The sequence below is a fragment of the Artemia franciscana genome, chromosome 16 (genome assembly GCF_032884065.1).
Source record: "Artemia franciscana chromosome 16, ASM3288406v1, whole genome shotgun sequence".
NCBI lineage: Eukaryota > Metazoa > Arthropoda > Branchiopoda > Anostraca > Artemiidae > Artemia > Artemia franciscana.
Genome location: NC_088878.1, coordinates 27,733,404 through 27,747,607, shown reverse-complemented (window position 1 = coordinate 27,747,607; position 14,204 = coordinate 27,733,404). Strand labels below are relative to the sequence as shown.

General features: G+C 34.8%; 1 protein-coding gene across 1 annotated transcript in view; it reads left to right on the top strand.

Annotated features, from left to right (window-relative positions):
• The window catches only part of LOC136037307 (sodium/calcium exchanger 1-like), a 62,461-nt gene that overhangs the window by 33,148 nt on the left and 15,109 nt on the right, over window positions 1–14,204 (top strand). Inside the window, exon 7 of the mRNA XM_065719958.1 lies at window positions 1,145–1,303. Within this exon, the coding sequence (XP_065576030.1) occupies window positions 1,145–1,303 (159 nt within the window). The remainder of the gene's footprint in view (window positions 1–1,144; window positions 1,304–14,204) is intronic.

Below are 14,204 nucleotides of genomic sequence, written 5' to 3'. Positions count from 1 at the left end.
GTCTTAAAAAAGTAACGAATTACATTAAACCAAAGATAAGCCAAAGCACAGTCAAATCATTTTTCAGAACTAAAAAAGCATAAACCATCATCAGTGAATAATTAAAATACAACTAGGCTAAACTCAAAACAAGCAGAAACTGAGAGGACCTGGCACTTCCCCTAAAGTGCCAGAACATAAAATTGCGCTTTAATTGAAACAAATCTCATTGTTAAATTTAGTTCCTTTTTTTAATTTTCAAAATCTATGCTTATTAATACTTTCAGAAACAAATATCAGTATGTAGGCTATATTATATAGGTACTTTTGAAGAAAACACTGCCTTTGCATGACGCACAAATAACAGTTCAAGCGAGACAAATCTTTTATTTGACATAGAAACAACAAAGTATCTCTGGATATGTCGGTCACACATACAGTGGCTGTCTTCAGAGATATTTTACAATTTATCTGCTGAAGATAGTCACTGTATATGTGATCGAAATATTCAGAAATTTCGTTGTTGTTTCACTGTCACAAAAAGGATTTGCTCCAACATATTGAACTGTTGTTTGCAAGTATCTATATATTAAACTGCGAGTTCACATTCATTTATTTTTTCATTAATCTTAATAATATTGGTGTATTTTTCAATATCAGAAATGAAAACACATAGCGTGACATAAGGATTGGTTTCAGTAAAGTAAAAGTTATTTTCTGGTCCTCATAAAGCACGGGATTCCTTATCCCTACTCCACTTAGTTACTGGTCGTTTTGAATTTGACCCGGTTATTTATTGTAATTTTTTGTTCATTTTGGATTCCATTTATTTATTGATGATGGTTTTTGCTATTTTTACGACTGAAAAGCTATTTATTAAATGATTGTCCGTCACTTGGTTTATTGTAGCTCTGTTCGTTTCTTTGAAAAGTTTCTTTAGTTGATTTTTTTTTACGTTAATCCAAAACAAGAATGTCCTTCTTTCGGTTGACCCAGATTACAATGCATGACAAAAATTATGTATTGTGGAGGTTTTGTATTCACAGATTTCCAGACAAGGGATATTAAAACTACCAACGTACTTTTAAAATACTAACGAATCCTTCTGAATCAGTCAGATATCTTTAGATGTATTTCTAAAGCTACCAAGTTGTTTTCCTTGCAGAAATAGATGGCGGTTACCTTTGTTTCTTGGTTTCCATCATAGCTGTTGGTGTAATAACTACCATAATAGGTGACATTGCCCGTCATTTTGGATGCTGCATTGGCCTTCAAGACAGCATTACAGCTATATGCCTTGTTTCCTTAGGAACCAGCTTCCCAGGTAAGTAGCTTACGAATCACCACACAAAATACTTGTGGCGTTGGAAGCCACTGGTTAGTTTTGGCGATTGGACATTAGTATGATTAATTTGGCGCGGGGTTTTAGCAATTCTGATGAATTCCTCGGAATTATGTTTTTTTCTTCGTTCTTTAATTACCTCCCCCCCCCCCCAACTTATTTATCTATATTCTAGATAGTTAAATTAATATTATATAGGACTCTACTTTGCAACAGACCTAAAAAGGATCAGGACCTAAAAAGCCCCCAGACCTAAAAGGTAGGGACTTTACAGTCCCTACGAGCGGTGCTGATCTCCGTTTCTTGGCCCTTCAGCCATGAAGTGCAATGGGGGACTGGGGGCCAAACATCCTGTGCTTTCGCACAATTTTCGGAATAAAATAGAATAAGAAAATGAACTTTAATGAAAACAACTTGATTAGGAAGAGTTTGTACTATCAATAGTTAGTTGGGTTTTTTTTCTCAGTTCTAACAAAGCTACTTGCAGTTAGGTTAAGCCGAATTTGTGTCTGGAGCCTTATGAAAGAACAATAATGCTAACCAGGCAACGAAGCTAGTGTCTTAAGGCTTACACCTTGAGCTACCAGTAAAATTATTTTTGTTTCTTGCAGTACTGATGTGTCTCTCTTTTTTTCTTTTATTTTTTCACACGGGCTAGTGGGCTATCAGAACATCATAGAGAGATTAGTGGTTCGTTTTAAAGAAGATTACCACATCTAGTCACTTTTGTAAGTAAAAACAACTATTTGTAAAATAAAGCCTATTTTTTACAAAAAGCGTTCGTGTGTAAGATCGACGTTGCAGCGACAGCTGCAACCTAGTAAAAGACGAACGCAGCCAATTCTTGTTTCTGATTCTCGTTGAAAAGTGAAAATAAGGACCGAAGCGAATATATACAAATGTTTTTCGTCTTATTACCTCTGAGTTTTACCTTGTATCAATGGAAGAGGGGTGATGTAAAACCCCTCAAAAGATGCTTAACTCCAGGGTAGTGAAAAATTTTTTACCATTCTTCTCATGAGCTGTACTAGAGGCCACAGTCATAAGCGCTATCTGTTCTGGTCTCAGAGAGAGCAGCAAAAAAATTTTGTGTGAGACTTTTTCCACTGTGGAGCGGGTTGAAAGAAAAGACAGTACAGGTACCCGCTCCAGATTTTTTAAAAGTTGGGGTCAACAAAGATTTGACCCGTGTTGACTGGAAGCTGAATTGAGACTCAAACAGGAAATAAAGTTTACACACACCACCACCGGTAAAAACATTAAATAATTGGGTCATCACCCAATTATCTTCCTGGTGATTGTTATTTAAGGTACATCTTTAATATCTTGTAAGTTGGAATTGAGGAAATATATGAGGCTCTAATTGCTTTCCTTGTGTCTCATTAGAGCTTAAGATTTGCTTTGCAATGTTTCAATTTTATAACAAAAAGTATGATAAATCTTAACTAATGTCAGTGCCGCCTGAATGGAGATGAGGTTGCCTGAATACAGATGCTTCAAAGTATCAGTCCAGGAGGAGCCTCTTGAGGCATTCTTGAGAGTTCTGTTAACCTAGCTCAGCTAAAACTCAAGATAGTGACTAATTCCCAAACTAGAAATTCTTTAGAAAAAAACCTCGGAGATGCTTCCTTTACTAGCTTATTGACAAGGTGAACACAATACTTCATGTTTTTTTATACTCTTTCTCATTTTGCTTAAAAATCTAATTTAAGGCCCTTAAATAGATCCAAAAGTGATACTTAATTTCTTACTGTCTGGACTAGAAATTTGTTAAATACGTGCTCAAAAGCATATATTTTGATTATAAAATAGTTTAAGTTCTCCATAAGATGGAGCCATTCAAACTATTATTGGAAATATACTCGACGCTGTCCAAGGTTAGAACATTTCTACCATGTTGAGATTTAATTATAACATACACATATAGCAGAATGATACAGACACAATAAAATGCTTTTACTTAAGTTTGAAAATGGAACTAAATGACCTTTGATAACTGGTTGTAAAATGCATGTTTTTATTTACCCGTCGCAAATATTTACCAAAGTCCTAATTGAAAAGCTGATAGCTTTCAATAAAACCAAACAAACGCTCAATCGGGCCATAATTTTGGCCATAGGTCAACCATTCTTTAATTTAGAAGATATTTAGCGTTACAAAAATGGGTAACAGAAAGTAAAAATTGCAAACAAAGTGTGAAGTAAGTTCAACCTTTTATCAAATTAAATATAAAAAAAAACAATTTTTTTAACTGACAGTAAGTAGTAACATTAAAACTTAAAACGAACAGAAAATAGCCCGTATATGAAAGGGGCTGTTCCCTCTTTAACGCCTCATTCTTTGTGCTAAAGTTTGATTCTTTCTCTCAGCTTTACTTTTTAAAACAGTAAAAACTTTAGCGTAAAGAGCAGAGCGTTGAAGAGGGAACAGCCCCATTCATATACGGGGTAGTTTCTGTTCGTTTTAAGTTTTAATGTCGCTCCTTACTTTCAATTAAAAAAAAATGTTTTTTTTATATAATTTCTGGACGTTTTGAGTTAATCCATGTTTTGATTTCGGCTGATAGTTGAAAGTACTATAAAAACTTTAGCGTAAAGAGCGAGATATTGTGGAAGTGACGAACTCCCTTATATACGTAAGAATTTCTGTTTGTTTTAGGTTCTAATGCTGTTCCTTACTTCCAGCTAAAGACACTTTCATTTTTTCTCATTGTTTTTAAATAATGATAGAAAATACCGCACCCCTTTCAGGGAAATTCTCTTCCCTCGTGATAAATTCCTTCAGGGAAAGATCCTCCCACGTAATCCCTTCTGCCCAACCCATCCTCCCCCTCAACCCAAAAAAGCCCCCTGAAAACGTCTGTACACTTCCCAATAACCATCACTATATGTAAACAATGGTCAAAGTTTGTAACTTGAAACCCCTCTACTGAGCACTGTGGGGGACTAAGTCGACCCGAAAGACATAATTATTAGGTTTATCGACCATGTTGAGCAAAATCGCTATTTCAAAATTTTGATCCGGTTACTCAGCGAAAAAAAAAAGCGATGGAAAGGGCCTAAGTGCTCTCCAATTTCTTTGGCCACATGAAAAGGGCACTATAACTTTTGATTTCCATTAGAATGAGCCCTCTCGCAACATTCTGGGACTACTGGTTGATAGGATCACCCCTGGAAAAAGAAAACAACAACAAATAAACACGCATCCGTGATCGGTCTTCTGGTAAAAATTGCAAAATTCCACATTTTGTTTGTAGGAGTTTGAAACTTCTACAGTAGGGTTTTATGAACCATTGAATCTAATGGTGTGATTTTTGTTAAGATTCTATGACTTTTAGGGGGTGTCTCTTCCTATTTTCTAAAATAAACTAAATTTTGTCAGGCTCGTAACTATGGATTGGCTGGACTAAACTTGATGAAGCTTATACATTTAAAATCAGCATAAAAATGCATGCATCTAAAGTTTTTTAGAGTTTTGGTTACTATTGAGCCGACGCTCAGGCTGTTTTTTTCAAAGTTCGGATTTTTCTGAATATGCGGATGACTGACCGTATTTCAAAAATTAGGCTATACGAAAAATGGGGTTCAATCCTGCTTTTTAAGACTATAATGAAAGAAATATTGAGATAGCTAGGAAAGGTTCTGCGGAAAGCAGTTTGTCATCATCTGGGGTGGGAGGATGCCATAAAGAAAAATTTAAAGGAAATGGGAACTTCCTGGGAGGGTCTAAAGAAGGAGTCTTTAAATAGATTGGTGTGGAAGAGGAGCGTGCCTAGCCGTTTCGGCCTTAGGCGGGTTGGTGCCGCAGTGAGCTGTTAGTAATAGTAGTATGGCTAAATGAAGCTCTTTACTTTCTTTGAAAACTTACCGAAACCAGGTAAAATCAATCAAAGAGCAAATCATATGAATAAAATATTGAAAAAAATACAATATATTATGTCTTCACTGCAAGATGTACTGACTAGGTTTAGCCAAAACAGGGATTAAGAAGAAATAGTATTTTATTATGATTGAAAACCAATCAAACTCTTTTAAAGCAAACATAACTAATGTTTATAACTTCAATAATGTTTATGAACTTCAATAACAGGGTTGTTGCTTGAAACCGTTATTAATAAACTGAAACTAAAATTTTGAACCGTTTAGGAAAATATTGAATTTACCATTGCTCTTTCCTAGAATATAAAATTTTGCGGTATTTGTATAATAAACGCCCTACCTAATTTTTTTCTAATATGTTTCTCTGACACTCAGTCCTAGTAAAATATACCAAAGTAAGATAAAAATAAAATACTTTAGAAACAAATATGGGCTATTTATTTGTACACTAGGGAGAGGGAAGGTAAAGTATAGCGAGTTTGCATGCCTAATAGCTAGTTACATTTATTCTGCATATTATGAAGTAAGAATTATTTTCTAACTTCGCAATGTCCTCTTACTTTACCCCCACTTCCGCTAACGGGCAAATATATCCTCAGATTATATATTTTCCACTTATTCTGTCACTTCTCTTTGTCTTGTCTCACACTAAGCTGAAAGAAACTAACGAAAACAAACCAGTTTTATAAAGCTTCAATGAATGGCCAACTTGAGCGGTAGGGCGCTTTATCATACAAGTACCAATTTTGCTATTTTGAAGTTATAGCACAGCTGTTGTCAACTGGTAAAGCTACTTGGAAACAAAATTTGAAAAAAAAAATCTTCTCCAAAACCTTTAACAGCGTCAGTAAGAATTTCCTTTTCCTTATAATATCCTCATACCATTGTAATTGTTTTCATGTCTACCGCTGGTTTTAACTTATTTTTATTTATTTGAAAGTTTATATGCAAACACGAGTACATGCTGTTTCCTGAGTAAAGCTTCGAAGTGAACATCTTCTTAATCTGAGTGAAAAAACCAAATTGGTCTTGTAGGTAGGCCCTGTATATTTGAATTTGAACAGCAAAGCATTAACGATCTACTTAAGTGATTTCCACAAGTATTTTATAGAAAAAGCCTGAACAACACAATAGATATCGCAGGTAATATCATATTGATATCGCATCATATTAATATCGTATTGATATCGCAGGTATAGGTAATAGATATAGGTAATATCATAGGTATCGCAATAGCGTTGCCTAAGTAAAGAACCATGTTCACAAAATGTATTATTTATTTATTTAACCCCCCCCCCAGCCTTCAGGGCAAAGGTTGTAAGTTATGCCCTGGGTGCGTATAGCGTTTTTAAAGAAAGTGTTGTCATACAAACTTCAAAAAGGACTCATTTGATTGGAAATTGAGAGGGCTAGTGCTCTTTTTAATAGTCGAAAGTTATCGGAGGGTGACCCTACGCCCATCATTTCCCCAAATCCTTCGGATCAAAATCTTTATAAAGTCATTTTGTTCAACGTAGTTGAAGGGTCTGAAAATTATGTCTTTTAGGATGACTACCCTCCCCTGAAGCCTCGGGACAAGGATAGTAAATTATACCATTGGGATAAATATGGTTTTTACACAAAGCGTTGTTTTAGGTTAGGCAGGAAACATTTTGAACTTAAACTGTACTATCCAGCGCATTAACGACGTTTTTAAATCGCTAAAATCTGAGTGTGCGTAACTTAGTATTGAATTCAATGCTGATAAGCAGCAAGTTGCGTTCTTCAACAGGAAGCACACGCTGCCAACAGATATTCCTCTCGGGAAGAGGACGATTAAGCTATTTATCACATTACTTACCTCGATCTCCCCATTGTTTTGTCAATACAGCACAAACGGCAAATCCTTATAGCACACACCAAACACCGAGTGCGGGGTTTCTTTTGTAATAAATACGCTAAGCATCAGCCAAAGTCTTCTTTTAAATCTTGTTAACGCAGTTGCTCAACCGTATTGTTTATTCACAGCGCTGTTTTGGAAAGTGTTCACTAAAATGGATAAGTCGGAATTAAATACAGTTTTATTTCCTTTTGTACATATCTTCTACTTTCCCTACATGTAATTCTTACCATGTTAGAAAATTTAGGATAGCTGACCCTTTTATATCTGTTGAAAAGCAAGTTTCTGTGTATAACTCTCATGCAACCACTAAATTCACGAATGGACAAACTCTCTACTCTACTATTGAAAGCTAACTTTTATATTTGTTGAAAATCAAGTCACTGTGTAGGCTATAACTCTCATGCAACCACTAAATTCGCGAATGAACAAACTCTCTGCTATTGAAAGCTAACAGAATTCTTGAGTAACAACCCGAAAGGGTAAAATGTGCTAACAACTAATCATTGTCCAAAATCAAAGCTGATTTCTAAAGATATTGAATTTCTACCCAAGCTGATATTTAGGGATTTTGAGGATGTTGATTAGGAATTTAATGCTAATATTCCATTCTGGAATTCTAAATTGACAATTTAGTTGTTTAATATTCCCTTAAGGTATTTTAACTACATCAACATCAATGCTCAAGTGCTCGGAGGGGGTCGGTTGCAGATATTGGCTCAATGTTGAAGCAGAGAAGGAAAAAATCAGTGTACTCCTACTCCAGCCACGACTAGCGCTAACATGTTTCTTCTTTCCGATACTATTTGCTAGAAGTCGGCTTAACTATTTTATTTATTTGAAAATCTGTTAAAAAAAAAACAGAAAATGGAGTAATAATGAAAAATAGGAACAAAATGAAAATTCATTTGACAAAACGTTTTAACACTTCAGAATTAGTATTTTAGAACTCTCAGGTTGTTGGTTACAAATGTGGTTTTAATGCTCAAATAAAAAACCATATAGTCATTGTAAAGCTACTTCAGCTAAGACTAACTCTACCATATTTCTATTCTTTATTTTTGTATAGTTTCTTTCAACGTCTTCATCTTTATTTTTATTTACATTTTCAAACAAGATGGGTTCTATATCTTCTCCTGTGTTCTCCTTGTGTCCAAACTGTGTTCTCCTTTTCTTTTCCTCGAATAATACCTCAAAATCTTTGGGATTACAACTTCCCTTTTAAGCAATTATTTCTCCAATTTCTAGCTTTAACTTCTCCTTTATGTCTATCCCTACCTTCTTCTTTGGAATCTTTTCACAAAGATGGAATGTATCCAAAAATGAAATAATGTCGTCACGATCAAAACCGAATACCTGGTAAACATAATAAGCAGCTCGGGACAAAATTGTACCGTACAAAACCTTAAATTCATTTAAATCAAAAATATTATTCTTATCCTTGTCAAATATGGACAATGCAAATCCCAAAAGAGGAGTGTCTTCAAGTTTTGTCTCCTTTATGACCCCTTCCATTGTTAAATTTCCTTCTTTTGACAAATTTAATTGCTTAAATGCATCTTTAGTTTCATCCGATTCTTGACTATCGCGCATTTTATCTAAAGCCTTCTTTAGTGTCTGAGTTTTTTTCATGTTTCTAAGTTGTTTACATCCTCAATATTGAATATATCAGGTAAAAAGCCTGGGTTTTTACAGATATTTTTTATTACTGATATGTTTTTATTCTTCTCAATAATTGCGTCATAATAGTCCTTCTTGTAAAGCATGCCGTTAGGATTTCGGCCACAGTGTTTCCAATAGTGTATTTTATGTTTTTATCTAACATCATTTTTTAGAGTTTTGGGCTATTATTTTTGTTACTTCTATATATGGCTTCTATTGTATTTTTTTAATCACCCTAGTATCCCTGGCCATGGAGCCTTTTAAGGGGAATAAGTGTATTGTATTTCCATTTTGAATTGTATTTTGTATTGCATTGTATTGAGTAAACTTCTTCTTCTTCTTCTTCTTCTTCTTCTTCTTCTTCTACTACTACTACTACTACTATGGATCGCCTTTGTCTCTTACTAGATTGTCACTGCTGCAGCAGTCCTGAAAAAAAAAGAAATATAAACAGAAAATACCTATGGCTTTTTTTGCTGAATAGTAAGAGTATATCTTTAGAGATTCAGGCAGTAAGGTAATATTAACTTTATTATGATTAACTTGTATGCAGCGCTGTTTGTTCTTTAGTGGGTTCCAGATATTTCTTCAACCACGATGCCATTATTAGGTTGCTAGCTTCCGCTGCAACCCGGATTAATAAAAAAAAAGCCTTTTCCGCAAAATAAGTTTTTCAAAGAAAATTAAAGAACTCAATTGACCAAAAATGAGCAAAACCGAAATCAAATAATCTTCCTTGCGTAAAACTGCCACGAATCAGCACCGATAAATAAATGAATCTCAAAACGAACTGAAATTACAATAAATAACCGAATCAAACTCAAAACGAGCAGAAACTACCATCATTAGGGCTCACAACCCCTATACCCTTTCAAGGCCAGAGCATAATTTGCACTCATCTGAAAAAATAACAATGAATGTGCATTGTTAGTTGAATATACACATGTTGACTTTATTCCTTAAAATGTTAATAATATTTGATTTATTGGAGTCATAAAAGCAAAACATCTAAATTTACTTTCTAATACATTTCAAAAAAGTTTTACTAACTTATATACGCCAAACAACGGCGTCTACAAGTTAATAACAATAAATTTAATATTACCTAACTGCATGAATCTCTGAGGATATACTTTTACTATTCCAGCAAAAAAAAACCATAGGCTTTTTTCTCTTTGTATTTTTTTTTTTTTTTATCAGGGCTGCTGCAGTAGCAGCAATGTAGTAAGAGACAAAAACAATAGCCCAAAACTCTAAAAAAGTATGTTAGATCGAAATATAAAATAAAATATTGAAATGTTGTGGCCGAGACCCCATAAAGTAAACTTAGATTTCTTGGCTTGGAAACAAGGAATACCCATTGGCTTGAAAACGTAACATAATGACGCTATCAACCCAAGGATGGGGGTCGTATCTTTTACCTTTTTTTACAAATCGACCATAATATCATTCACCATCTTTTACACGAAAATTCAGTTTAAAAAAAAAAGATTTTTTTTAGAAAATATCGTTTTATGTTAATTATATAAGGCGCTAGATATTGAACCTATTTTTTAATAAACAGCTCTATGGGATGTTCTAGTGACCAGATAACTGTGGGAAAAAAAGAAAAGAAAAACACATACTCATATGGTATTCCGTAGTTCCAGCCACTTTCCTTTTCAAGCCTAGGGTTTGTGAGTTTTTATATTGGATTTTATTAGCGAGGCGTTTCTGATGGTGTACTTATTATTTTGTTCGACACCATTCTTATGGAGTTTGGGGCTACTAGTTTTGTTAGTATGGGACGTTTTCGGCTTTTACTTGGTTGCAGCTACCTCTGTAGTCACGATTGAGTTTATTTTCCGTACTTGTTGGTTGTATAATAGACATTATACAATTTTGATCGTGAATGAGCATGACACAAGAAACTGGTCAAGCAGCTTCTTTATATCACACAATTAGCTTTGGTTTGGTTGCAAAATAAATTGTAGCTATATATTGTTTAAGTATTTAGTTTGTATTTTGTTTTGGTTTGGTTTATGCAAACAACTTTGGGCTATATATTTGCACATTAGGGGTGGGGTAAAGCATTGCATATATTACGTTCAGCAATGGTTAGTTTATGGATTTAATATATGCTATGCTTTACCCCCTCCCCCCTAATGTGGAAGTATATAGCCCAATTTTTTTTCTAAACTTTTATAAATTCATCATATTTTGTTTCATTTGATTAGCATTAATCGAACTTCACTTCCTGAGTGTCTATTATATAACCGATGATTTATATCTCTTCTTATACTACATTTTTATTTTATTCTTTTACTATAGGCTAAAAAACAGTCTTTGCTATTTGCTTCCCAAGATTCATCTCCAAAAGAATACAAAGCATTCAGTTGTGTATCAAACACTCAAAAATATTCATTTGTACTTCACGTAAAAAAAAAAATGCCTAGATTCAAAAATAACTCACTCTCAATTAGTAACTAATGCTCTTGTTTTATACAACCGCAGAGCCTAAGACAATTATCTACCATGTTTACTTTTTGTAATCCCATTTGGTAGCCGTTATTAGTAGACAAAGTAAATGGAGTCTTACATAATTAATTTAAATGGATCTACTAAAAAAAGTTGTACAAGTAGTACAAGATTGCCTGACAGTTATAGCTGTTAACGGGATGCTTCATAAAAAGCACTATTATGACGCAATTATTGAGAAGAATAAATACTGTCTGAAGTACTCAGGCTTTTTACCTGATATATTTAAAATTGAGGATGTAAAAAATTTAGAAACTGCAAAAAACTCGGACACAGAGGAGGTAAAGAAGGCTTTAGATAAATTATACGATAGTCAAGAATCAGATGAATCGGAAGATGCGTTTAACCAAATGGATGTGTCAAAAGAAGGAAAATTAACAATGGAAGAGGTCATAAAAGGACTAAAACTTGAAGATACTCCTCTTATGAGATATATATTGTCCATATTTGATAAGGATAAGAATAATATCTTTGACTTAAATGAATTTAAGGATCTTTATGGTACGATTTTATCCCAAGAAGCTAATTATGTTTTTCAGGTTTTTGACTTTGATCGCGACGGCATTATTTCACTCTCCGATATTATTTATCTCTGTGAAAAAATTCCAAAGAAGAAGCTAGGAATAGATACAAAGAAGTTAAAGCTAGAAATTGAAAATATAATTCCTGAAAATGGAGGTTGGAATCCTGAAGATTTTGATGCACTTTTCGAGTCCCAGAGCCCAGGGGAAGGGTTGTAACATGCCCCGGGGGCACATAAAGTTCTTATAGAAAAGGTGGCCGTATAAGCTTCGGAGGGAACTCTAATGATTAGAAATTGAAAGTTTTAGTTCCATTTCTAAGAGTCAAAAATGATCGGATGTCAACTATCCTCCCCTCACGCCCTTTTCCCCAAATCCATCTGATAAGAATTTTGAGATTGTCATTTTGTTTAAAATATACCAAAGATCATATAACAAAAGCTCTGAGGTTTGCATAACCCCAAATAATCCGGGGCAATTATTATAAAACTAGCTGTTGGGGTGGCGCTTCGCGCCACCCCAACACCTAGTTGGTGGGGTGCTTCGCGCCCCCCCCAAGCCCCCCGCGCGCGTAAGTCGTTACGTGCATTATTAGTTACGTGCCATTGTAGTTGTGTCCCTGTGTCCCACCTGTGAATATAGATAGATTTATATATGTGTTTCAAACTACGTAAAACTTGCGAATATACAACATTCTTGGCTTTCCCATTGTCTGTGCATATACAAAGCCTTATGTACTAATAATGACGTCATATGCAAACGCTCTTTTTACAAACAAACAAACATGCATACACACAACTCGTTTTTATATAGATAGATAGATAGATAGATACAATACAAATTAACTGCGTAAAACTTGCGAATATACAACATTCTTCGCTGTCAAATTGTCGCTACATATAAATAGATTGTCAGGTTTACCGACCCTCGAACATGCAACGTACAATTGTCCATGGGAAAAACAATCAGTATTAAGATCTATACCACATTTTTCTAATGATTGACCATGAGCTTTGTTAATGGTGATTGCAAATGCTAATCGAATTGGGAATTGCAATCTTTTAAATTGAAAAGGCAGATCCGTTGGAATCATGGGAATGCGAGGAATAAGAACAGCCTCACCCTCAAAAGGCCCTGTCAAGATTGTGGCCTCTATTAGGTTTTCCATTGTTTTTTTTACGGCAAGTCGCGTGCCATTGCAAAGCTTTGGTGGGTTGATATTTCTTAAAAGTATTATTGGTACGCCTATTTTTAGTTGTAGCACGTGTGGTGGAAACCCTGAAAGATCTATGGAATTTAAAAATTCAGATGGATAATTAACCGCTTCATTTGGTTCCAAAACTGTGTCGACTGACTTGTAAAGGACTGCCTGGTCTCGAATCTTGGTCAAAACAATATTGTTGATTTCGTGGACGTCTATATTTTTGGGTGCGAGAATCGCTCTTTCACTTAGCCATTTATTATTTTTATAATTTTTTAGAATATTCGGAAATACTTTTTCAATCAATTCATTTTTGGACGTCACTAAATTACAGAAATCAGCAGGTAGTTGTATACGTCCTGAAATTGAGTCTACTGGGAGCTTTCCGTTTCCAATTGCCAGCAATTGATCTGAAAATGTTTGACCAGAGTCATCGTTTTGCAATCGGACACGCATATTTGTAGTTAATTTTAATATTTTTACGTGTGCCCATAAATTAGAATTTTTCAGGCAAGCATTCATTTCGTCTGCAGGAGTTGATCTAGGTATTATAGGTAATGTTTGCCTGAAATCTCCCGCAAGCGATATTAATGTGCTGCCAAAGGGTTTCGACTTGCCTCTCAAATCTTTCAAGCATTGATCCAGAGCCTCGAGCGATTTTTTGTGTGCCATTGTGCACTCATCCCAAATAATAAGTTTGCATTGCTGCAATACTTTACCCATCCCAGATGATTTGGAAATATTGCACGTGGGATTTTCTGTAGAATGCAAATTCAGAGCCAATTTCAAAGCGGAATGAGCAGTTCTTCCACCAGGCAGCAATGTTGCGGCTATTCCGGACGACGCAATTGCCAACACTATATCATTTTTTGATCGAATTGATGCCAGAATCGGTTTTATCACAAACGTTTCACCAGTACCTCCTGGCGCATCCAAAAAGAAAATTTCTCCAACGTTGTTATCGACACAATGCATTATCGTATCATAAATGTCTTTTTGTTCCGACGTTAACTTGGAAATGTTATTTTGTACATACGACAATAGATCACTCGTACTGTAACTTTGTTCACGATCCAATTCTACACATGTCGAAACAGCAGCGATACGGTTAGGTGAAGGCATTCCCAAATCCTGAAAAGGTTTGTTTGCCATACGTACGCACAAATCTTCTATATTAATTAATGTGTAGTTATAAATTTCTGATGTAAAATCAAAATTCATATCT